Source organism: Sciurus vulgaris, assembly GCF_902686455.1.
Source record: "Sciurus vulgaris genome assembly, chromosome: X".
Lineage (NCBI taxonomy): Eukaryota > Metazoa > Chordata > Mammalia > Rodentia > Sciuridae > Sciurus > Sciurus vulgaris.
Window position 1 is genome coordinate 66,644,789 of NC_136471.1, and position 26,038 is coordinate 66,670,826.

Here is a 26,038-nt window from a genome sequence, read left to right on the forward strand (position 1 = left end):
AGCTTTCATTTTAAATGAGATGAGAAACTAGAGGACCATTTTAAGTAGACACAATCTTATGTTTTTTAATAAGAACACTTTCAGCTATAGAGAAGAGATCATGGGCAAAAAGGGTACAGGGAGGGTGATCAGTCAGGAAGCAAATGCAGTACTCCAGGAAGAATACTGAGTTCTTTACTTAGGGTGAAAGCAATGGAGGTGGTGAAAAGGAATTAGATTCTAAAGATAAAATGGACAGTTTCCTAAATGGACTGAATATGTTATATGAGAGGTGTTCATTTATCTCAAAAAACTGGAAGAATGAAGTTGACATTTACTAAAATAGGACAAAATGTGACAGAAGCAGGTCTGAAGGGAAACAAATGAAATGTAGTCTTAGATGTGTTGAACTTGATTTTGCTTACTAAACAACTGAGTAAAAATGTTGTTTAGGCAGATAAACCTGTGAATCTACTGAGTTCAGAGGAGGCCTTGACTGGTTTATAAATTTTACAGTCACAGCCTACATATAGCATTTTAAACAACGGGACTATGTGAGATCATCTATAATCAGAGAAGTCCAAGGTAGGAGCCCTTTGGTACTCCAACTTATTGAGGTTAAGAAGATTAGGAGAATGTAGCAGAGAAGACTGAAAGAAAAGCTAATCAGTGATATAAGAGAACCAAGAGTAAATGCTATCTTGCAGGCCAAATGAAGAGATAATTTCAAGGAGGAGTTTAACCTGTATAAACTGTACTGACAGACTGCATCAGTTGGAGCCAGAATTCCTGCTTTTGACAATATGTAGATTAACAGTGATTATAACAAGCTTATCTTGTACTATGCAAAATGCTAAGCTATTTTCATGCATTATCTCATAACATCACCATGAGGTAGATGCCATTTTTATACAGTCATTCACATATAATGACATATTGATAAAGGTTTTGTAATATTATACTGTAGCTAAAAAAGTTCTTTCACCTAGTGACATCAGAGTACAACACATTATACACATATGGGGTGATGTTGATGTAAACAAATCTACCTTCTGGTGGTCAAATAAAAGCATAGCCATATAAAATTATACTCAATACTTGATAACAATGTTATTTACTCAAAGTGGTATATACTCTATCATAAGTTTTAAAGTGAACTCATAAAAATATTTACTGTAAAACAGTATGACATGTTGTGGCAGCAGTAGTCTCATATGTCTTGCACTTACCATATCCCTTGATTGTATCAAGAGGACACGTTTAAGTAAGAGGACAGGTTTATATAAGTACACTTTATGATGTTCTCATAATGGTGCAATCATCTAATGCCACATTTCTCAGAATAGATCCCTATTGTTAAGCAATATATAACTGTATTAGTGTTTTATAGATAAGGAAATTTTAATTTAGAGAGGTTAAGTAACTTGAACAATGTCACTCAACTGATAATGTGATACAAACAAGACTGAATCCAAGTATGTTTAACACCAACACAACAACCTTGGCTTTTCTATAAAATAGGTACTAGAGTAATAACAATCTCATATAATTATTTTTAATATTAAATAGGATAATGGGTACAAAGTTTTGCATATAATACCTTGGGCACAGTAATTACATAATACTAAAATGTTTCTTCTGAGCACTGTTCTATTTAAATGTTTTCCTTCAAAATGTGATTTGTTTTAAAAATATTTTATTACATTTGAGAATCACACATTTTTTCTATAGGACAATTAAATTTCAATTTTATAATGAAAAAGTGGAGAAATAGATTTGGATACATTGATTTCTTTTACTCCTATTTTTTAGGAACATTTTCTATTTTATAATGTGAGAAACACCTATCTATAACTTCTTCATCAAATGTATTTTTTAAAAAACAACCAGATAATAAGTAACCATTATCCATAATAGCAATACAGTTCTCTGTAGATCAGGAATTCTTAACTTGAGGTCTCATTGGGAGTCTATGTTATGACTTATGTGATCTACTAAATGGAATGGGGAAAATTTTTATTTATTTTCACTAATGTCTCAAAATAGACATTTTCTTCTTCAATAATGGACACAGGCAAAAAAGATGACAGCATTAGCAGTACTTTGCATTTTGTCACCAATAGAAATCACAGATGTTTTCGTATCACATCATAGATGCAGATTATCTAAAATTTACACTTACAACTATTGAAAATTGTACTACTAACCTATATTAAATATTGTTCAACACTTTTTAAATAATATCATATATTACTGTATATTTTACATATTCTGTCATTTGAAAACATTTTGAGAAGGAATCTTAGCACATAAATGGTTAAGAACCTGCTAGAAAGGCTTTCTTAAGTATCTTTACTGCCACCTGGTGGAAATCATTGCTCAGTATAAGTAAATAGTGTGCTATGAAATTGCTCTTTTTTATCAAGTTAACATAGTTATCAGTAGGCATGCGACAAATAATTTTATGTGTCTTAATGTGCTGAATCTGCTTACTAGTACCCATAAATTGACTAAGTCCTCTAGCACTTCTATCCACTTCCTTAATTTATATTCTTGTCCAAAGTCTTCTCAAATATTCACCTCAACCAAACTTCCTGAATTAGAAAGGTCCTTTTAAATTTAGATCTCATCCCTTAAATGTTCTTAAAAGGCTTCAAGATTTTAATTTATCCATAGCTTAGGTAGAGTTTACTAATTAGAAAACATGCTTCAGAATTCTCTGTGGAGCTTTTCCTAAAATGTATCCTCTTATAGATCTCACCTCTGGAGATTCAGACTTGTAATTCTTCAGTAGTGTCTGGGAATGTTGAAAACAAAACAAAATCTCAAGTAATTGTGATATAGATCACTCTGATTTAGAATCACTTTGCCTAAGTTATTTTGTTTCCATCATTTTAAAACTCTTTTTCTCATGCTCTTCCGAAGAATTAAGGAATATATCCTTCCTCTTAGAAGTTTCTTCATCCCTTGGACGGATCAAGGACTCTCCCAACAAAAGGATGGAGTCATAATAAAACTCTTCTTGAATCTCAATGCCCCAGTAATTATGACACTTTACTTGTATTTATATTTTGATCACTCATAAAATTTTATTTACTGCTTAAAGTTTCTTAGCAGACTTTTGGACAGATCACCAATAAATTTCTGAGTGAAGTTAAGGATTGCCAGTAATTCTATACTTCTTTCTTGCATATAAAACCAGGATGATATTCAGCATTCAGCTTCTCAGTAATTCAACATTTAAAGACAGCAGTTATGAAAAGTACTTTCTCACACTTTGTTCTATACTTTCTATTCTTTTATCTCTCTGTGCTTCAGTTTGCTGGGTTTTGTTGACTTATCTTTGAGTTTATCAATGCTGTTTTCTGTATACAGAATACTATTAAACCTCGCTAATGAGTTCATTTCAGGTAGTATTTTTTTTTTTTCACTTCTGGAATACAAACTTAATTTTTAGTAGATTCCAAGTTTCTGTGAAATTTTATAACTTTTCATCCTTTGGGTCCATCATGTTTTTCCAATTCACATATTAGTTACAATTAATATAAAGTTGATTTCTGTGAATTTTCCATGTTTAAGTCACCTGCAGATTTGATACTATTGCTTTATTTATTTTCTCATTTGTCAGTCATATATTCCTATCTTTTTGCATGACTACTAGTTGTTTGTTTGTATGGCAGACACTGTATATAAAATAACTGACAAAGTTCCAGATGGTATCATCTACAAGAAAGGAGTCTAATTTTCCTCTTTGAAGAATGGTGAAGCATTTATCATCTCAATCCCCCTAGGCATTGAGCTGGGTTTGGCTGGGTTGTAGGTTAAGTGAGTCAGAATTCTGGTTCCTCCCTGTTTTTTAGGTCTGGCACTCCTTGGCTTCTAATTGACAGCCTGACAAGTTTCTATCGTTAGCACTAAAAGGCTGCAGGAAATCTGGTTTTGTCCTTCAAAGGTTTTGAGGTTGGCTTTTTAATCTCATGATACACAAAAAAGTCTGGCAAACATCATGAGGGGGAGTAAGTTGTGTATATGTGCACACCCTCTCCATGTAGAACAGGAAATGGCAGACCTTTCTTGCAAAAGGTCGAGTAAATATTTTTGATTTTGTGAACCACATGGTATCCACTAGAACAGCTCAACTATGCCACTGTTTATGAAAGTCACCATAGAAAATACAAAAATGAATGTAGCTATATTATATTGAAACTTTATTTGTTCACCAATGTCTGAATTTCATGTAATTTTCACTTGTCATGAAGTAGTATTTCTTTAATTATCTCAGAATTTAAAACACATATAAAACATTCGTAATTTGTAGAACATACAAAAAACAGGCAGGGAGTCACATCTGGTATATGGGTCATAGGTTGCCAACTGCTGCTTTAGGGAACATTATCCTGTAAGTCCATGGAAGATTTCATTCTGCTTTCACTACATTCTTGAAGAGGTCCATGATATCAACTTACCAAATTTGTGATTCTTCAAATAGTATAATTTTCACCTTAAATGTGTAAGGGAGGTAGGGAAGTGAACCCATGTTCAGAGAATTAATAATATAATCAGTATACACCCAATCTGTTCCATATGGTATTAAGTGGTGGTTCATTAGCTAGCAATCACTAAGGTGTAGTAAATGAAAATTTATTTAATGGCAAAAAATAATTACTCTAAACAAATGATAATGACTTCTTCTTCTTTATTATTATTATTAGTAGTAGTAGTAGCCACATCCCCAGCCCTTCTATTTTATTTAGAGAAAGAGTGTTGCTGAGTTGCTTAGGGTCTTGTTAAGTTGCTAAGGCTGGTTTGAATTCAGGGTCCTCTTGCCTCAGCTTCCCAAGCCACTGGAAGTACAGGCATGTGCCATGGAGCTCGGCTGATGACATCCTTTAACACTCATTAAGACCTTAGTATGTGCCTAACATTATGCTTGGTGCTTTATATGCAATATCTCATTTGATATTCACAAAAACCATGTGAGATCTATTACTGTCCCTCTTTCATTCGTGAGGGGACTGAGGCTAGAGGTGATACATAATTTGCCCCAGGTAACAAAACTATTAAAAGCTGCATGTGGAATTCAGATTAAAGTCTTATTCTAAAACCTATAATCACAGTCACTACTTTTTCCCATGTTACAGAACTTTGGGATTACATGTGAAATGTAGAAATGGTGAATCTCAAGTGTAGGAAAATCAACTCTGAATCATATATTGTTAATGACTGAATGTTTGTGTTTCAAATATCACATGTTGAAACCCTAACCACCATTGTGATGGTATTGGTAGGTGATGTCTTTGGGAGGTAATTAGGATTAGATGAGATGTTGAGGGTGGAGCCCTCATGAATAGAATTAATGTCCTCGTAAGAGTTCTTTTTTTTTTTTTATTGTAAACAAATGGGATACATGTTGTTTCTCTGTTTGTACATGGCGTAAAGGCATACCATTTGTGTAATCATAAATTTACATACAGTAATGTTGTTTGATTCATTCTGTTATTTTTTCCCTTCCCCCCACCCCTCCCACCCCTCTTTACCCTCTATACAGTACTTTCTTCCTCCATACTTGCCCCCCTCCCTAACCCTAACTCTAACCCTAACATTAACCCTTCCCTCCCCCCCTTTATGTGTCATCCTCCACTTATTAGCGATATCATTCGTCCTTTGGCTTTTTGAGATTGGCTTATCTCACTTAGCATGATATTCTCCAATTTCATCCATTTGCCTGCAAATGCCATAATTTTGTCATTCTTTATGGCTGAGTAATATTCCATTGTGTATATATACCACAGTTTCTTTATCCACTCATCAATTGAAGGGCATCTAGGTTGGTTCCATAGTCTGGCTATTGTGAATTGAGCAGCGATGAACATTGATGTGGCTGTATCTCTGTAGTATGCTGATTTTAAGTCCTTTGGGTATAGGCCAAGGAGTGGGATAGCTGGGTCAAATGGAGGGTCCATTCCAAGTTTTCTAAGGAATCTCCACACTGCTTTCCAGAGTGGCTGCACTAATTTGCAGCCCCACCAGCAATGTATGAGTGTACCTTTCTCCCCACATCCTCGCCAACACCTGTTGCTTGTATTTTTGATAATCGCCATTCTAATTGGGGTGAGATGGAATCTTAGGGTGGTTTTGATTTGCATTTCTCTTATTACTAGAGATGTTTAACATTTTTTCATATGTTTATTGATTGCTTGTACATCTTCTTCTGTGAAGTGTCTGTTCATTTCCTTAGCCCACTTGTCGATTGGATTATTTGTATTGTTGGTGTAGAGTTTTTTGAGTTCTTTATAGATTCTGGAGATTAGTGCTCTATCTGAAGTATGATTGGCAAAGATATTCTCCCACTCTGTAGGCTCTTTCTTCACATTACTGATAGTTTCCTTTCCTGAGAGAAAGCTTTTTAGTTTGAATCTATCCCAGTTATTGATTCTTGCTTTTATTTCTTATGCTATGGGAGTCCTGTTGAGGAAGTCTGGTCCTAGCCCGACATGTTGAAGATCGGGACCTACTTTTTCTTCTATAATCTGCAGAGTCTCTGGTCTGATTCCAAGGTCCTTAATCCATTTTGAGTTGAGTTTTGTGCAGGGTGAGAGATATGGGTTTAGTTTCATTCTGTTGCATATGGATTTCCAATTCTCCCAGCACCATTTGTTGAAGAGGCTATCTTTTCTCCATTGCATATTTTTGGTGCCTTTGTCTAGTATTAGAAAGTTGTATTTATTTGGGTTTGTGTCCGTGTCCTCTATTCAGTACCATTGATCTACCTGTCTATTTTGGTACCAGTACCATGCCATCTTTGTTACTATTGCTTTGTAATAAAGTTGAAGTTCGGGTATTGCAATACCCCCTGCTTCATTTTTCCTGCGAAGGATTGCTTTAGCTATTCTGGGTTTCTTATTCTTCCAGATGAATTTCATGATTGCTTGCTCTATTTCTGTAAGGTACGTCATTGGGATTTTAATTGGGATTGCATTGAATCTGTATAGCACTTTTGGTAGTATGGCCATTTTGACAATATTAATTCGGCCTATCCAAGAACATGGGAGATCTTTCCATCTTCTAAGGTTTTCTTTAATATCTTTCTTTAGTGTTCTGTAGTTCTCATTGCAGAGGTCTTTCACCTCTTTTGTGAGATTGATTCCCAAGTATTTTATTTTTTTCGATGCTATGGTGAATGGGGTAGTTTTCATAATTTCTCTTTCTGAGGATTCATCACTTATGTATAAAAATGCATTGGATTTATGAGCATTGATCTTGTAACCTGCCACTTTACTGAATTCACTTATGAGTTCTAACAGTTTTCTGGTGGAATTTCCTGGTTCCTCTAAGTATATAATCATATCATCCGCAAATAGGAATAGTTTGAGTTCTTCTTTTCCTATTCGTATTCCTTTAATTTCCTTGGTCTGTCTAATTGCTCTGGCTAGAGTCTCAAGAACAATATTGAATAGGAGTGGTGAAAGAGGGCATCCCTGTCTTGTTCCACTTTTTAGGGGGAATGCTTTCAGTTTTTCACCGTTTAGAATGATATTAGCCATGGGCTTAGCATAGATGGCCTTTACAATGTTAAGGAATATTCCCACTATCCCTATTTTTTCTAGTGTTTTGAGCATGAAGGGGTGCTGTATTTTATCAAATGCTTTTTCTGCATCTATTGAAATAATCATGTGATTCTTGACTTTAAGTCTATTGATATGGTGAATTACATTTATTGATTTCCGGATGTTGAACCAACCTTGCATCCCTGGGATAAAACCCACTTGATCGTGGTGCACTATCTTTTTAATGTATTTTTGTATGCGATTTGCTAAAATTTTATTGAGAATTTTTGCGTCAATGTTCATTAATGATATCGGTCTGAAATTTTCTTTCCTCGATTTGTCTCTGTCTGGCTTGGGTATCAGGGTAATATTGGTTTCATAGAATGAGTTTGGGAGGGTACCCTCCTCTTCTATTTCATGGAATACTTTGAGAAGTATTGGAATGAGCTCTTCTTTAAAGGTTTTGTAGAACTTGGCTGAGAACCCATCTGGTCCTGGACTTTTCTTTGTTGGTAGGCTTTTGATGACCTCTTCTACTTCATTACTTGAAATTGTTCTATTTAAATTGTGTATGTCCTCCTCGTTCAATTTAGGCAATTCATATGTCTCTAGAAACCTGTTGATGTCTTCGAAATTTTCTATTTGGTTAGAATAAAGATTTTCAAAATAGCTTCTAATTATGTTTTGTATTTCACTTGTGTCTGTTGTGATATTTCCTTGTTCATTCCGAATTTTGGTGATTTGGGTTTTCTCTCGTCTTCTCTTTGTTAGAGTGGCTAAGGGTTTATCAATTTTGTTTATTTTTTCAAAGAAACAACTATTTATTTTGTCAATTTTTTGTATTGTTTCTTTTGTTTCAATTTCGTTGATTTCAGCTCTGAGTTTAACTATTTCCTGTCTTCTACTACTTTTGGTGTTGGTCTGTTCTTCTTTTTCCAGGGCTTTGAGCTGTAGTGTTAGGTTGTTTATTTGTTGATTTTTACTTCTTTTATTGAATGCGCTCCATGAAATAAATTTTCCTCTAAGTACTGCTTTCATAGTGTCCCAAAGATTTTGATATGATGTTTCTTTGTTCTCATTTACCTCTAAGAATTTTTTAATTTCCTTCCTAATATCTTCTGTTATCCATTCATCATGTAATAGCATATTGTTTAATCTCCAGCTGTTGGAGTAGCTTCTATTTTTTACTCTTTCATTTATTTCTAACTTCAATCCATTATGATCTGATAGAATACAAGGTAGTGTCTCTATCTTCTTGTATTTGCTAACATTAGCTTTGTGGCATAATATATGGTCTATTTTAGAGAAGGATCCATGTGCTGCTGAGAAGAAAGTGTATTCGCTCTTGATTGGATGGTATATTCTATAAATGTCCATTAAGTCTAAATTATTGATTGTGTTATTGAGATCTATAGTTTCTTTGTTCAATTTTTGTTTGGAAGATCTGTCCAGTGGTGAGAGAAGCGTGTTAAAATCACCTAGTATTATTGTGTTATGGTCTATTTGGTTTCTGAAATTGAGAAGGATTGGTTTGACATACATGGATGAGCCACTGTTTGGGGCATAGATGTTTATGATTGTTATGTCTTGCTGATTTATGGTTCCCTTAAGCAGTATGTAATGTCCTTCTTTATCCCTTCTGACTAGTTTTGACTTGAAGTCCACATTATCTGAAATGAGGATGGATACTCCAGCTCTTCTGCTGAGTCCATGTGCATGGTATGTTTTCCCCCATCCTTTCACCTTTAGTCTGTGGGTATCTCTTTCTACGAGGTGAGTCTCTTGCAGGCAACATATTGTTGGATCTTTCTTTTTGATCCAATCTGCCAGTCTATGTCTTTTGATTGATGAGTTCAGGCCATTAATATTCAGGGTTATTATTGAGATATGATTAGTATTCCCGGTCATTTGGTTCATTTTATTTATTTATTTATTTATTTATTTTGAGACGACTTGGTTCTTCCTTTATTTGACAATTCCTTTAAGATAGTTCCTCCCATTGCTGATTTGTTTCTTTGTTTTTCATCTCTTCCTCGTGGAATATTTTGCTGAGAATGTTCTGTAATGCTGGCTTTCTTTTTGTAAATTCTTTTAGCTTTTGTTTATCATGGAAGGATTTTATTTCATCATCAAATTTGAGGGTAAGTTTTGCTGGGTATAAGATTCTTGGTTGGCATCCATTTTCTTTCAGGGCTTGAAAAATGTCGTTCCAGGCCCTTCTAGCTTTTAGGGTCTGGATTGAAAAATCTGCTGATATCCGTATTGGTTTCCCCCTGAATGTAATTTGATTCCTCTCTCTTGCGGCCTTTAAAATTCTGTCTTTATTTTGTATGTTGGGCATTTTCATTATAATGTGCCTTGGTGTGGGTCTGTTGTAATTTTGTATATTTGGAGTCCTATAAGCCTCTTGTACTTGGTCTTCCATTTCATTCTTCAGATTTGGGAAATTTTCTGATAGTATTTCATTGAACAGATTGTTCATTCCTTTGGTCTGTTTCTCTAAGCCTTCCTCAATTCCAATAATTCTTAAATTTGGCCTCTTCATGATATCTCATAGTTCTTGGAGATTCTGTTCATGATTTCTTACCATCTTCTCTGTTCAACTTTGTTTTCAAGGTTAAATATTTTATCTTCAATGTCTGATGTTCTGTCTTCCAGGTGTTCTATTCTATTGGTTATGCTTTCTATGGAGTTCTTAATTTGGTTTATTGTTTCCTTCATTTCAAGGATTTCAGTTCGTTTTTTTTTCAATGTCTCTAACTCTTTATTGAAATGATCTTTTGCTTCCTGTATTTGCTCTTTTAACTGTCGATTGGTGCGATCATTCAGTGCCTGCATTTGCTCTTGCATCTCGTCATTTGCTTCCCTGAGCATTTTAATTATGTACATTCTGAACTCCCTTTCTGTCATTTCTTCTGCCATGCTGTCGTTGGGTTTCATTGATGTAACATCTAGATTTGTTTGCAGCATTTTCTTTCCTTGTTTTCTCATATTGTTCAGGTATCAGTTGACCGCTGTGATATTGCAGATTTCCTCTATTGTCTTATAATATCCCTGAAGATTTCTATTATATCCCCTCTTAGTCTTCAGTAGCCTGAAGTCTTGGAGGAAGTTGATAATGCAGTGCTCCACAAGGGAGCTGACTCCCTAGGGGTGGTGGCCTTCCGGTAGGGTATATTCCCTGCTAGTGGGCAGAGGTATCTTCACTTGCTGGTGAATGGTCATCCAAAAGGGAAGTAGGATGTGGGCTGATGCAAGACCAGTTTGGGCCTGTGTCTCTGATTTTACAGTCCTTTTGGGAGAACCTCACCCGACAGGGAGGAGTCACCCGGTGGGGAGGTCTCACTGGTCAGTTTTCCTCCCAGAGGTTCCATTCAATTCACAACTACCGCCTGGGCTGGGCAGCCTTCTTCTGCAATGTTCCCAGGGACCCGGACCTACCTCCTGGGCCTGGAAGCCTCACCCTTCGCAAACGAATATCCTTAGGCTGCCTCTCCTCAGAGAAGCTGCCTGCAGTCCTGGAGCCTTCGCTCCGCCCCTCAGTTTGTCTGTGGGGCTCTTCCACCAAGAAGCCGTCTAGGACCCTGCTCTGCACTTTTCGCCTGGCTATGCGGCCCCTCCTCTGAGCAGCCACCTGGAGCCCCTTACAATCGCTCCGAGTCCCAGTGACCTGCCACATGCCTTTTCCTCCGGTAGCCACCTGTTGTTCCGTGCGGTCGCTCTAAATCCAAGTGACCCACCACGCACCTCTTTCTCCACCAGGCAGTCACCCAGAGATCTGGTGCGTCATGAGTCCCAAGAACTCACTGTGCACCCTCTTGTCCCGACTGCCACCCGTAGCCCTGGTGCAGTCACTTCGAGCCCAAGCACCCCGCCGCGCTCCTCCTCCTTCTCCAGACAACCCCCCTGTGTTCAGGAGCGGATGCTCTGGGACCAAACCACTCACCACGCTGTTCCACCAGATAGCCGCCCAGAGCCCTGGCGCAGCTGCTCCAATTCCAAGCGACGTGCCGAGCCCGTATTTCTCCTTCTCCTCTGGGCAGCCCCCTGTGTTCAGGGATGGTCGCTTTCAGTCCAAACAGCTCACCGAGCACCTTCTCCTTTGGGCAGCCTCCCAGAGCCCGGGTGGGTTGCGCCGAGTCCAAGCGCTGTGGTGAACAGCCACCTCTCCAATGCTCCCAGTTGTCTGCGATCACTGCTCCGGCGGGGGGAGGGGCGTCTCGCCGGCAGCTCTACTTCGCATAGATCCCTGCTTTTGGGGCTACCGCCCCTTCCGGGACGCCTGCCCAGTGGGAAACACTCACCCGGCTGCTTTGAGTTGGTCCCAAGTCTCTCAATATCTCCTCTTCTTGAGTCCTGAGTCCACGCTGCTCCTCCGGATAGCCGCCCGGAGCCCTGGCGCAGCTGCTCCAAGTCCAAGCGACGTGCCGAGCCCGTATTTCTCCTTCTCCTCTGGGCAGCCCCCTGTGTTCAGGGGTAGTCGCTTTCAGTCCAAACAGCTCACCAAGCACCTACTCCCTTGGGCAGCCTCCCAGAGCCCGGGTGGGTTGCGCCGAGTCCAAACGCTGTGGTGAACAGCCACCTCTCCAATGCTCCCAGTTGTCTGCGATCACTGCTCCGGCGGGGGGAGGGGCGCCTCGCCGGCAGCTCTACTTCGCATAGATCCCTGCTTTTGGGGCTACCGCCCCGTCCGGGACGCCTGCCCGGTGGGAGACGCTCCCCCGGCTGCTTTGAGTTGGTCCCAAGACTCTCTATATCTCCTCTTCTTGAGTCCTGTGTCCTGGAGCAACACGAAACGCAGCCACCCTCTAGTCCGCCATCTTGAATCCCTCCTCGTAAGAGTTCTGAAAGGCTTGCTTCCTCTGTTTTGTAGGTAGTTGACTTGTTGCAGTGTCCTCAAATGGCAGAGAGAATACTACCAATCAACAGAAGAGCGCATTCACAAGAACCTGACCATGATGGCAACCTAGTCTTGAACTTCAGCTTTTAGAATGTGAGAAATGAATTTCTGTTATAAGCAACACAGTCTATGGTACTTCTTCTATATACTTCTTACCTACACTAAGACATATAAGGATGAATAGCACTGGCATCACTCTCTGCCTCTGCATATGTCCTAAGAATATGTGTCATATACCACACAGGCAAAAACAGATGGTTAAAGGATTCCAAAATCCAGATAATTAAAGAAAAGATATTAGCTAGGCACAATTTTAGTCCCAATTGTTAGAGTATGTTTCATCTTTACCAGAATATTTGGGAATAAACAGGCATTTTAAAAAATGACTGGATACATTATATGCTTTGGGAATATGGTTGGCTGTGAGTTATTTAGAGAAAGTCTAAAAACTAAAACTTATCTTGATTAGAAAAGAATGGCAATAGAGGAAAATAATAAAACTCAAATCAGGTTTGGTATTTGGTGACAGTTTTTATAAAGATTAAGTATAAGGAGGGGGCTGAAATTAGAAACTAAATTCTGGTTTTAAATTAGAAAAAAATATACAATGGCAAGGGCTTAGGCTTTGTTATCAGGAAAATCTAGGCTATAAACACAGCTCTGCTACTTACAAGCTATACTTATTGGAACAAGATATTTAAGCTCCCTGATTCTCAGTCTTTTCATTAACCAATGGGAATAATTACTGCTACACTAGAGTTTGTTTTGCTTTTCTTTGTGGGTGAGGATCAAATAACAGTACACTTAAAACGCTTTGTATCACAGTACATGCTTGATAAAGGGTAGATATTACTGGTACTTTCTACTTCTCCACCTGAGTTGGGTCATATTTTATTAGCAATAAGACACCTTAATGGGTTGAATTATCCACATTGTACACACAGAAAAACAGATATGCAAACCAGTTACACATGCGTTTGTGTGAATGTACTGTCAAAATAGTATTAAAATCTCTGCTACATTCTTTGCAATCACAACAAAAATGGCAGTATTTGTTTACAAATTATAATTGCCAAGTATTGATTGCCAATATTGAATACTAGCAAAGTTATAAGTATTGTAATTGGTACCATCTCTATTATTTGATGCTGTAATTTCTCTTGGCACCTAAACATAATAAAAATAGAGGTGGTGGAATCTAAGATTGACAAAGACTGACAGGCAAGTAGCACAAGAAATAGAAACTGATATTTCTTTATGTAGGCATGACTCATACCTATGTATTGATAGAACCCAGAAAGTTACACTTTCCTTCTCCTGACAAAATGGCTCACATTTATAAAGTGATATTAAATGCTTCACTCAATCAACTTGTCAGTGCTATTCTATGCGCCCACATATAATGATCTATGTTATGAACTAAGAGGTGATTTAAAACAAAACAGGTCCCCATAACCTAAAAAGAAATACAAACTACATGTACGAGAGAGAAAAAAATGTATGAGAAAACCACATAAGTTCAAACCAATTATAATGCTATGAAATTATTTAATAAAAGAAAGAAAATGAAATTGAATTATTGCAAACAAACCTGAGACAGATTCTGATTTGGTCTTTGTTTCAGGGCTGAGTTCTGTTGGCAAAGGCACTGAATGTTTCTGGACGTGAGTTGTTTTTGCAGGTATTTCATCAGAGTTGCCTAGCTGTTTACCAAAAAGATTTTTCCTTCATAAGTAGATCATTTTACTAAGAAAATATAATACCCCAAAGAATTATGGCAGTATACTATGATTCCTTTACCTACTTTCATTTTATCATTTACCTCGGTCCAATACCCCCATTATTAGTCAACACCAACCCAAACAAAACTCATGTCTACCTTGTTGGTCCCATTTAAATTCTACCTTATTTCTTTCCTTAGGTTCAGGGAGTGATTCCTTTTTGTTGCTTTTTTTCCATAAGGATTTAAATGCTTCATAAATTTGCTGGCTAGCAGCATATGCCTTTTTTCCAGTTACCTAAACAAGAGGTGAGTCAAAAACATATTTTTAAAAGTTAAAATAAAAATATTTTAAATTCATATCAGGTATTTTATATGAACATTCAGGTTATAAAGAATCAATAGCAAAAATATAAAAATCTAAATCTCATAACACAAAGCACCATTTTCCAAATCTTATATGAAAAATTATTTCTCATATAAAGGCTAATGAATATAAAATTTACATGTATACTATAACTTGTTAATTGTAAATTAAGTGTATTTTACTATTATTTTTGCAACATTGAAAGGATTGAAACCAAGATCTTGTGCATAGCAGTTGCACACTCCACAAAGTGGCATTCCCAGACCTATTTTATTATGTTAAAATTATTTTCCAAGTTTTATTGAGGTATAATTGACAAATAAAAATTATATCTATTTAAGATAAACAACACAGTGTTTTGATATATCTTTTTATAATGATTCTTGCAGTTTAGTTAATTTGTCACCTCACAGAGTCTCCGTGCATGTGCTCTTTTGTGTGCTTATGTGTGTGGAGAACACTTAGGATCTACTCCCTCAGCAAATTTCAAGTATTCCATGCATTATTATTCTATAATTGACCTGCTGCACATAGATCTTCAGAATCTTCTCATCCATTTTTTTTACTTAATGTCCATGGATTATGTACCTATCTTATAAGAAAGAAAAATTTATGGCAAATGAAATAAGTTAAAAATCTAAACACCTAGAAAAAATTTATGAAAAATGGTCAATTCCCATCACTTAAATGTTTAGTATATTTTAGTGATTTAAAGAAAACCACAAAGAATTGGCTCTGTAGAATATGCTGTAACTTGTAATCAGTAGATTATCACTCATCTTTAACGAAGAATGAAACTATAGCAATTTTCTGGTAAACGTTCTCATTTTATGACTGAAAGTTTGTCTTTTGACCAACATCTCCCCATTTCCTTTAACCCCACAGTCCTTGGCAACCATTATTCTACAATCTGCTTCTGTAAGATCAACTAATCTAGATTCCACATATAAGTGATACTATACAAATTTGTATTTCTGTTTCCCAAAATTTGTGACAATGTGGTTAATCTTGGGAAACCTAATGCTAAGTGAAAACTGTGTCTATCTGCCTTAAGTTTGGGGAAAATAATTTGACATAATAAACAGCTGAATGAAAAAAAATGAGATTTTGAAACTATAATGTTATTACATTTCTTAAATTTTTATGGTACTTTCTCCATTCGCTAAGAAAGCAACTAATTTCTCTAGAAAAGAAAAATATTTTTTGGGTAGAGAGATAAAATAAATGAACCACACACTATAGCAGAGACTGGAATTCCTAAAGTTGCTGCTCCTTGCATTCATATTACTTTCCCTTTGAAAATCTCCTTCTGATTCCTTCTTATCCCTTAGTCATCCTTTTGTTCCTTGTTGCTAAAGTAAATTCAAGAATTATTGATTTTTCATGGGGAGATTTCCAGTATTACCCTTTCTATAAACATGATTTTTAAAGTTCTCTTTTTCTTCCTCATGTAGAAAAGTTTCTCCTATTTTCACTAAGTATATACATATACTTAAAAAATTAAGCAACATATTAGTATAAAGAAAGTCCTCTTTCTCTCCCAATATAACCTTTGTTAACAGTTATATAGGTAGCCTTTCTGAAGTTTTACTATTCTATATACATTATATATATAATTGCCTCCTTATCTGTGGGGGATATGTTCCAAGATCTCTAGTGGATGAATGAAACTGAACCTTACATATTATATATATATATATATATATATATATATATACACATATATATATATACACACACACACACACGTGTGGACACATATGTATATCCATCCCTATGTAACTATACTTTTTTCTAAATAAGTATCTGATAATGCTTAATTTCAATTAGGTACAGTAAAATATTAACAAAAATTAATAAAGCAGAACAATTATAACAACAAAATGTATAAGTTTTATGGAAGTTCTCTAACTCAAAATATCTTACTATACTGTAAATCTTAGGTACTTCAACAAATGGTTACTTTTTCCTTAAGACAACTTTCATTTTTTACTTAAAGGAAGCACTTTTTAGTTTTTCTTTAGTCCATCTAAGTAGTGCCAGTACCTCTTCTCTTCTGTTTTGGGACCATCATTAAGTAAATAAGAATTACTTGAACACAAGTAGTGAGGTATTGTTATGGTTGACCTGATAACCGAGATGGCTGCCAAGTGACTAACAAGTGGGTAGTGTTATAGCATATACATTTGTTAGGCAGTAGCTAGCACATGAAAGAAGAGACAAAAAAAACTACTAAGGGACTAGGAAAATAATGATCAAAAGTGCCATATGTATAAGCTTTTTGCCTCTCATGATCAAAATGGCAGCTTTCCTTGCTTTTAGCTGCCTATCTGATAGCCATCTGGAATGTAAGCTGCATAAGTAGGTGCCCAAACTGATTTGAGACCAGAAGAAAAAAGTGTCATTTTAAATCCAAGCTGCTGTGGTACATACAACAATGTTTTCTCTTTTCTTATAATTTGGGATTATGCTCTATCAATAAGTTCCTCCTTAAACGATTTTCTCTTTACTCCAGATGGTCACAAGGAAGAAAAATAGAAAGGTCCTATATGTACAAGTTTTCTTTTTCTTAAAAATCTTTTTCAGAGGATTTCACAGGCTCCCACATTCTTTAAATATCTGGGCTGAATCTAATCAGATCCAAAAGTGCACTCTTGTAGTTGTCCTATGTGCTCCTTTCCTACAGTAATTATGACCATGTCATTTTTTTGTTCTTGTCTTTTTTTGAGCTCAAGTTCTTTTTTGTATGATGAATTCATTTTTTTCTCCTAAACAAATTAGTCTTGTTTGTCTAACTGAAGTTTATTGCCCTCTGCTCTTTTACTGTTTTTATTCAGTGACCAGTTATTCAAGGATTAATTCTCAAATACACTAGAAAAAGAAAGAGACGACCTTTAAAGAATCCTAAGCAGGGAAAATAAACCATGGTAATGGTGGGAGTAAATCTGCTTCCATGAAGGATGAGTGACCAGTTGAACCTTTAATTTCAGCATCCATCAGCATTCTGTCAGCATGGCAGACAGAATCTATTCCTAAAGTTCCTGACTTCATATGTTCTATTTTGATTTCTGAATTGCTAAATCTGACAGTCTGTATAATAAACCTTTATAGCTCTTTTGTATACTACCTGTGGAAGTCATACCTGGCAAAAAGCTATAAAATCTTTGTTTCCTGTTGATTTTTATTTCTGTGTTTGCATGTTGCGTCTACATGTGCGCTTGTATCTATATATGTACATGGTACCAAAATTGGCTATAGATAAATGAGCACTCAAAAACTTTTTAAAAAGTATCCAAATAACTTTCAATTCACATGATTTAAAATGATTCGAGAGAAAACTAAAGATGCCTTTAAAATCACTAACCCACACATTTTTTTCCTAGGTAAACAGCCAATGAAGAGTGTTGTTTTTTATAAAATGTTTACAGTATATTATCCATTACTTCTAGGATTTTTCTTCAACAAAAAAAGGTGTCTTAAAATGTTAACCACTTGGTTTAAATGGATAACCTAAATTAAAAATAAGTAAACCAGATTTAACATAAATAAGATAAACATTTATAAGTATGCTTTAATAAATTATTGGTCAATAGAAATAGTTTAGGGCTGGGGAGATAGCTCAGCTGGTAGATAGAGTGCTTGCCTTGCAAGCACAAGGCCCTGAGTTCAATCTCCAGTACAGCAAAAAAAAAAAAAAAGAAATAGTTTAAGATTGCTTTGTTTCTGGGTCTAAAAATAAAAAGATTGAGCATTAAAATCTACTTTCATACATTGCTCTACATACAAGAAAAAAAGTGTCAATAAAAAACCTATAAGGAAAACTATTTTATTGCACTAAAAAGTATTTTGTATATATTCATAAAATTGTTAAGGACTGTTTTAAAATGTAAACTTAAAATGTCAGTAACTAGGAAAGAAATGTAAGAAAGCTACAGGTATGAAAATACATTATGGTAAGAATAATTAAAGGGAAAAGAAAATATTTCTGGATGAAAAAGTATCTTGTAGTGTAGTATAATATTTTTGTCCTAAACTTCAAGATAAAAGTGAGGACAAAACTAATGATATAAACTGGTTATTAAATGTCTAAGTAAACTACAAAAGGTTCGTAGAAGTTAAATATAAAATAGTTTGTGTGTGATGAAGTCATCTATAATCATCACAATCAGATAAACTTATTTAAGGGTTTTTTCCCCAAAGGTCAACTGTTAATACATTAATATAAAACAAAGTCTAATTCTGTTTAAAAATATGAAGATTTTCTTAAAACATTAATCTCCTCTTATCTATCAAGATGATTTCTTGTGTCTTCTAGGTTTTATTACTTAGAGAAACTAAGTCGTAAAGAAATTAGGGTTTTTAACTGTTTTAAAGTCTTTTAAATGATTATTTCATAACTGGTTAATAAACAACTGCTATTTTAGGTAATTGCAAGATAGTTAACATCCTAAATATATGAGACCATACACACACACACACATATACACATCTGAGAACTAAATATATTTGTCCGAGGCTTATAAAAGTTCATAAAATTAAACTTAATATAGGTTTACAGGAAAGGTAACCAGTAAATGCTCTCTTTTAAACATTGTTTCTGACAGAAAAGGGCCACATTGCCATTTGAAAACCTGGCTTGCATCCGTTTGCTTAATTACATAAATGTTTCATTATTATATAAATGAGATACATTTATATATAAAATAATAATTTTAGGAAAATTAAAAGTTTTATAAAGACTCAAATTAAATGGCTAAAAATTAACTGCTGTGAAATTAGAGGTTAGCAAGATAACTATAAAAGGCTGGGAAAATAATAAAATTTAAAAGAATTATTAAGCATTCATATACTTTAAAACTGTTTTTAAGGGTGATTTTCATTTTCAAGAAATGTAAACAGGAATTTATAGACATGGCACATTGAAAGAAAGATATTGTATATCTTCAACAAGGAGATTGGTACTCAAAGCCCTCCTTTAAAATAGAGAAAAAGGAACATTCATGCTTTAATTTGAAATAAAATTTCAGATACATATTTTATATATTTATATTTTGTTATATATTTTTATAATTACTTGCTTTAGTATTTTCTATTGTTAACTACTGATCCTGATAATATCAATAGAAAGGGTTCTATTGTGTATACACATTTTTTTCATGCAAATATGAATGGTGGGAGTCAAAGACTCAAGTCCATCATGGATCTCAGGTTAAGCAACCATTTTCCCTCTATAATATATTTTGCCAAATATTACACATAAGATTGATGTGTTACAGTCAAAGAAAACACAAGCATTTTAGCTCTAGAAATCATTATTTATCCTAGAAGAACTTTAAGGGAATCAACATTAATACCTCTTGTATTATACAAACTTATTTTAAGTTCAGCAATTCATTTGTTTTTCCTTTGGTAAAAATTAAATTAAATTTAATATCTTACTTTTAAAAACAAAAAGAGATGCATACTATACTCTCATAGTTATCTGGGCATTCACCCATCGATTTTTTTCTAACTATGTATGCATTGAAAGATGTCTAGAAATGTGTTTTATCAAATTTTAACACTGTTATTTTTAGGGACAGAAGTATTGTGTGTGGTTATTTTTCTTGTAAGTTTTCCTTTCTATAATGCTTGTATTATTTAAGGAGATGAGTAGGTGTCATTTTGATCAAAAGAAGAATAAAAAGCAATTAAAGAAAAAAATGTACAATCAGTGGTAGCATCATCCACTGGGAACATTAATGTAGAGGAAACCAGGGCACCTGCAGCTAAGTGTGATACTGGGCAAGTCAGTGACTGTGAAAATTCTCTGGGTCATAGTTTCCTTATTGGTAAATGAGAAAATATGGACACTGAATTAAGCATCCTCAAAGTTTTCTTTGAGCATCAACATGTTATTAATTTCAGTGGCTAATTCCAACATAAATTCTTATGAGGGAGTTTTAAAAATAAATTTGTTTTTATTAATCAATTCTCTCAAGTATAGCTAGACTTAATGCTCTCTTCCTTTGTTATAAACTTTTATAGCTTGATCACATTATAAATTCTACAGTACATGATATCCTTGGCATTTTCAAAATACTGAATAGGCAGTTTTATCTACATAATTAAAGAGATGTACAAATGAGAATATAAATACAGTAAGTCCTTCTCTAACACTATGCACTGCATCAAGTGTGAGAAGGAAATGTTAAATGTTGATAATTAATGGAAGAAGGAAAGGAGGGGGAAACGCATAGCCCAAAATTCTCCTTCTCAATCTGAATATGTATTAAAAAAAATACTACAAAACCTTTTCAAATCATTATGATAATCTTTAGCTTTATAGGGAAGCTCACAAGAAAATTATGAAACAACTGTAATAAGCATTTTTGGTGGAAGGTATTTCTTTGTTCTATGTGGTTTCAGAATTCTTTTTCTATATGTCTATGTATATTTTTTAACATTCAGAAAACTTGGTAATTAATTGATTATTTCTTGCATTATGTTAATCTTCTTGAAAGAATAGCTGCTAAAAAGTGTACTTTTCTATTCATAAAAAACCAGAATCTCATGTAGCAGCAATGGAAGAGTATTTCTGCTCAAAAATTCTAATTTGACATCTCTGAATATAGTCCTCAAACCTGCATTTATGTTGTTCAAATATATTTTTAAAAATTCATACTGTTTCTGATGATTTAAGAATAGCATTTACCAGGTCAAGGTGCTAAAGCAATTTTGCCTACATAAGTGGATACCAACTATATAGCTCTGAAAATTAAATGCTGCAGTTATTGTAAAACATCAAAGTATTATCACACTGAGAGTTTTTAAAAAATTGTGAAAGGCTGCTGTCACTTAAAAAGAACTTACCTTTGCAATTATTACTGACTGAACTGGATAGCAAACAGTTGCTCCTAAAGTGGCCAGTCCTAGTGGATAAGCAACCTTTTTAAACCCAGAACCTATAAAATTAAAAAAAAAATTCCAAATAGATGCCACAAGAAATTTGAATCTTATACTATAACATTTCCTTTGCTCTCCTTAAGCTATCATTGTCTTTTAAATTGCTGTTTAGGTCCTAATACCAATCAAAATGATACCTAAAATGCTCTTAAGGATCTCAATTCCATTAATAACTTTTAGCTGTTTTGTCCAATTAATAAAGGTGTTCTCATTCTAATACACATAAGTACCTAAACAAAAGGAATGGATGATTTTCTTCTTTTTTAAAGCTAGGTAGCTTTTTGTGTCCTAAGAAAGTTGTAACCACACTTTTTTCAAGTATCTAACAAAGGATGATAATAAAAAATAATTAGTCAACTACTGTCTTTGTGACACCATGTTAAAGTGAAATTAACTATCTCATATGTTCTTTTTTTGATTAAGTACTTTGGAAGGCAAATGACTGAACTAATTAATCAGCTAAGGACTTTAAAAAGTACATAGCTCCTTCATGTCACTGACTTAGAAAACTGAGTAATTCCATAACTTAACATAATTAATGCACTTCCAAAAGTGCTTCAATTAAGCATCTAAGAGTCACTTTTCATACCATTTTTGAAAGCACAACCCTTCCCAAAAATTTACAAATTGAAACTCACTAGGAACTTCAATACATAAAACTTGTAAATTTGAAGTTGCTCTGATTAAACCAGGAGTGAGAAGCTAACCTTGTTTGTGTGGCTTATTCGTTTGCCTCCATTCATACCTAAACACTTTCAGGGAACTCTAGGTTCTGCAGAACAGTTGGAAATCTGCCACTGTAAGCTAAATCTTAGTTTCACCAGACAGTTTGTTCAAAATAATGTGTATCCTAAATGCTTGTCTGGGTATTTTGGGCAATTATATGATAGAAGTTTAAGTTGGGGTTAAGTATTTTTTTTATCCTCTCAAACGGCTTCTTCAATCCCTAATTGACAGTGGAATGAAACTGACAAAATTATCCTATGTACATATGTTTTAGTCAGCTTTCTTGCTGCTGCAACTAAAAGATCTGAATAAAACAATTTTAGGAGAGGAACAGTTTATTTGAGGGTTCATGGTTTTAGAGGTTTTAGTCCTTAGAAGGCCCGCTCCATTCCTTGGGGCTCGAGGTGAGACAGAACATCATGGCAAAAGAATGTGGCAGAGGGAATCAGTTCACATGATGATCAGAGTGCAGTGAGAGAGAAAAACTCCACTCTCCACATATAAAATATATATCCCACAGCCACACTCCCAATGAACCATTTCCTCCATCCATATCCCACAGGCCTCCAGTTACCAGTTAATCCCATCAGGGATCAATTCACTGATTAGGTTAAGGCTATAGCCCAATCATTTCTCCTCCAAACCATCTTGCATTGTCTCACACATGAGGTTTTGGAGGACACCTCACATCCAAACCATAACAACATATATGAATATACCACCATGAATTTCACCTTTATGTGTACCTGCAAGGCACTAATTTAATAAAAAGCTATGATAGAAGAAACACCAGTAGAGTAGAGGAAAGGGAACAGGGCGAGGGAAGAGGGGAGTAAAAGGGGAAGTCCTAGGAAGTGAATTAGAGTAAATTACATTCAATGCTTGCATAATTATGTCAAAAATGTACCCCAACATCATGTATAAAAAAAGTATTAACAAAAAACTAAAGGAAAAAAGAAACAGCTTATGTGGTATATCAATAAAGACTAAGGTAAGAAATATCTGCTAATATTTGCAGGCAACATTGCACTTTAGGGAAGGTTAAAACAACAGGTATATTTCTGACTGGTTTGATTATTATTAATGAAGACTTTTACATCATGTCTATTATAGACTGAGTTTGAGGGAGGTCAGTAGGCAAACTCCTTCTATCTCTAGTGTCAGTGTTCTTGAGATTTAGACTGCTATTATGTCATACGGGGAAAGAGGGTCTAGGTTAATTAAAATATACACTATTTTGCTCTTTTATTCCTATTCATTATCATGCCAGTATCTATTATTTAATTGTTGATTTTTTAGTTCTAATATCTCAATTTTAATTCCTTTGACTCACTCGAATTTCTCCAACTGTGTTGCTCCTAAACTTGTTAGGAGGTGTTTTTCCCTTGATGTGCATTTTAAAGATTAAAAGACTTAGGTTTGTCCTCTCTTTACCTGATATGATAGTCTGCAAGAAAATAAATTTAAGTTCAACAGTCCTACTCTATTAATTACAAAAGGACTCTAGATACAATCACTAACTAGTTATGTATTATGTACTAAGAAACCATTAAGTGATTTCCTTACCTTGGACCTTTATCTGTAGCTTAACAGGGTTAGACAAAACCACAGCTGTTGAACACTTTTGACTATGACTAATACAAAGAAATGAATTTTACATCATAACCTATGACCTGCCACACACACATACACTTCATAGAAGCAAAAGTGTCATGATATTTACCCATGCTAAATACAAAGGACTCTGATATTTGCTATTTTTCTCTATTATCTTTTTTATTGATTTTTTATTTTATTAATTTTTTATTTGTTCTAATTAGCTGTTCATGACAGTAGAATGCATTTATACATTTTTATGGATCATACATAAGTGGAATGTAATTTCTCATTTTTCTAATTTGTACATACTGTAGGATCATATCAGTCATGCAGTCATAAATGTACTTGAGGTAATAGTGTCTGTTTCACTCTATTACCCTTCCTTCCCCCCATACCTCTTCCCCTCCCTTCACTCCCCTCTACCTAATATACTGTAACTCTATTCTTCCCCAGTCACCCCCGCCCCTGCCATTTATGGTGAATTAGCATGTGTGTGCATATCAGAGAATACATTCGACCTTTAGATTTTTAGGTTTGGCTTATTTTGCTTAGTATGATATTCTCCAATTCCATCCATTTACCAGCAAATGCCATAATTTCATTCTTCTTTAAGGCTGAGTAATATTCCATTGTGTCTATATACCACATTTTCTTTATCCATTCCTCTGTTGAAGGGCAGCTAGTTTGGTTCCATAGTTCAGCTATTGTGAGTTGAGCTGCTGTAAACATTGATGTGGCTGCATCACTGTAGTATGCTGATTTTAAGACTCCCAAAGCACAAGAAATCCATTTTATCTTTTAATAAAATGCTTCCTTAGATCTACTACATTATTTCACTATTTACTAGTAGGTTGAAATCTTAAGTCTAAAACATATGCATTAGATTATTCTAGAGCTGACATTCAGAAATATGGTAAATGACCTAAGGAACAATTTATCTTTTAAGAGGATTACGAGTTCCTTACTGAGAAACTAAGTCATGCATTTTGGACAATTTCCTTCAAAATTTAGCAGGGAGTAGATTGTGGGAAGGGAGGTTGGAGAGTGGTTGCCAGAACAGAGTTAGATAAAAGTATTAAATTCTGTTCTATAGCACAGTGGGGTGACTAAAGTTTACAAAAAAACTATTATATATCTTAGGAATAACCAGAAGAGAGGAGCTTGAAGTCTCTAAATAAACAAGTGAGGAGACAGAAACATTAATTACCATGATTTGATCATTACATATTATAGGAGCAATGCAATATCATACTGTACTCCATACATATATATAATTATTGTGTTCTAATTAAAAAATTAAATGTTTCAGGAGATGGAAATGTCAACCACACCATAGAAATATATATAATTAAAATAATAAAAAGATGAGATGTATAAAAATTATTTGAGTATTATTTTACATATGGTGATCTTGGTTTTAAAGTGTTTCCTACTGAATAATTTATACTGCATATTCAATTAGAAGTTGCTCAGGTATTAGAAAAAGAAATGGGACATAGGCATTATTATTACATATAGGGAGAGCGTTGGGTCTACTGGGATGAGATATATGGGTCAGAGTTCAGATGCTGGAATTTTCTTACATATACCCAAAGCTGTAGTACCCAAATAGATGTACTTAATTTGAAGTTGCATTTAGGATTATATATTTGTACAAACCAACCACAATATGATACCACACTCCAGACTGGTTCAGAGTTGTGCCTTCCAACCACAAGTAATTTAGTTTGGGGACAATGTTTAGCAAATGGGTGTGGACAGAGAATAGATAGAAGGTGGCCAAAATGACTACTGACCAGAGAACTACACTAGTGTAATAAGGGCATAAGGGAGGAGGCAACACATTAATGCCTACTGAAAGGAATACTCATGCCCAGAGGCAAAAAATGACCAAAGACAAAATTCACTGTGTACTTATCAGATAGGATTACCTGATGGTATAGAGAGAGTTAACATAAGATGCCTGAGACCACTATCATTAGAAAACCCTGTGGGTAAGGTTGGTCCTTGGCTAGCATCTGGGCACTTATAAGCAGTTCTCTATAATGATTTAAAACATTTGCTAAATAAGAGTGGCTCACTGTGCTTAAACTCTGTACAAATAATGTGATTTATGCTGAATATATGCTTTCCTTCTGGAAGTTTGTAATTTTGGTACATGCTAGGTAGATACTATTTCTTTAGCCAGCTCTCAATTAAACCTTGGTCACTCAGCCTGTAGTTGTTACTCAACCCTTGTTGACAACATCTCATTC

The 26,038-nt window shown here is 34.9% G+C and overlaps 1 protein-coding gene across 2 annotated transcripts in view; it reads right to left on the bottom strand.

Annotated features, from left to right (window-relative positions):
• The window catches only part of APOOL (apolipoprotein O like), a 68,848-nt gene that overhangs the window by 1,050 nt on the left and 41,760 nt on the right, over positions 1-26,038 (bottom strand). For both annotated transcript variants that reach the window (XM_079123091.1, XM_079123092.1), the window contains 3 exons: positions 21,366-21,457; positions 14,331-14,444; positions 14,018-14,129 (listed from right to left, as the gene is read on the bottom strand). In XM_079123091.1, the coding sequence (XP_078979217.1) occupies positions 14,018-14,129; positions 14,331-14,444; positions 21,366-21,457 (318 nt within the window). The remainder of the gene's footprint in view (positions 1-14,017; positions 14,130-14,330; positions 14,445-21,365; positions 21,458-26,038) is intronic.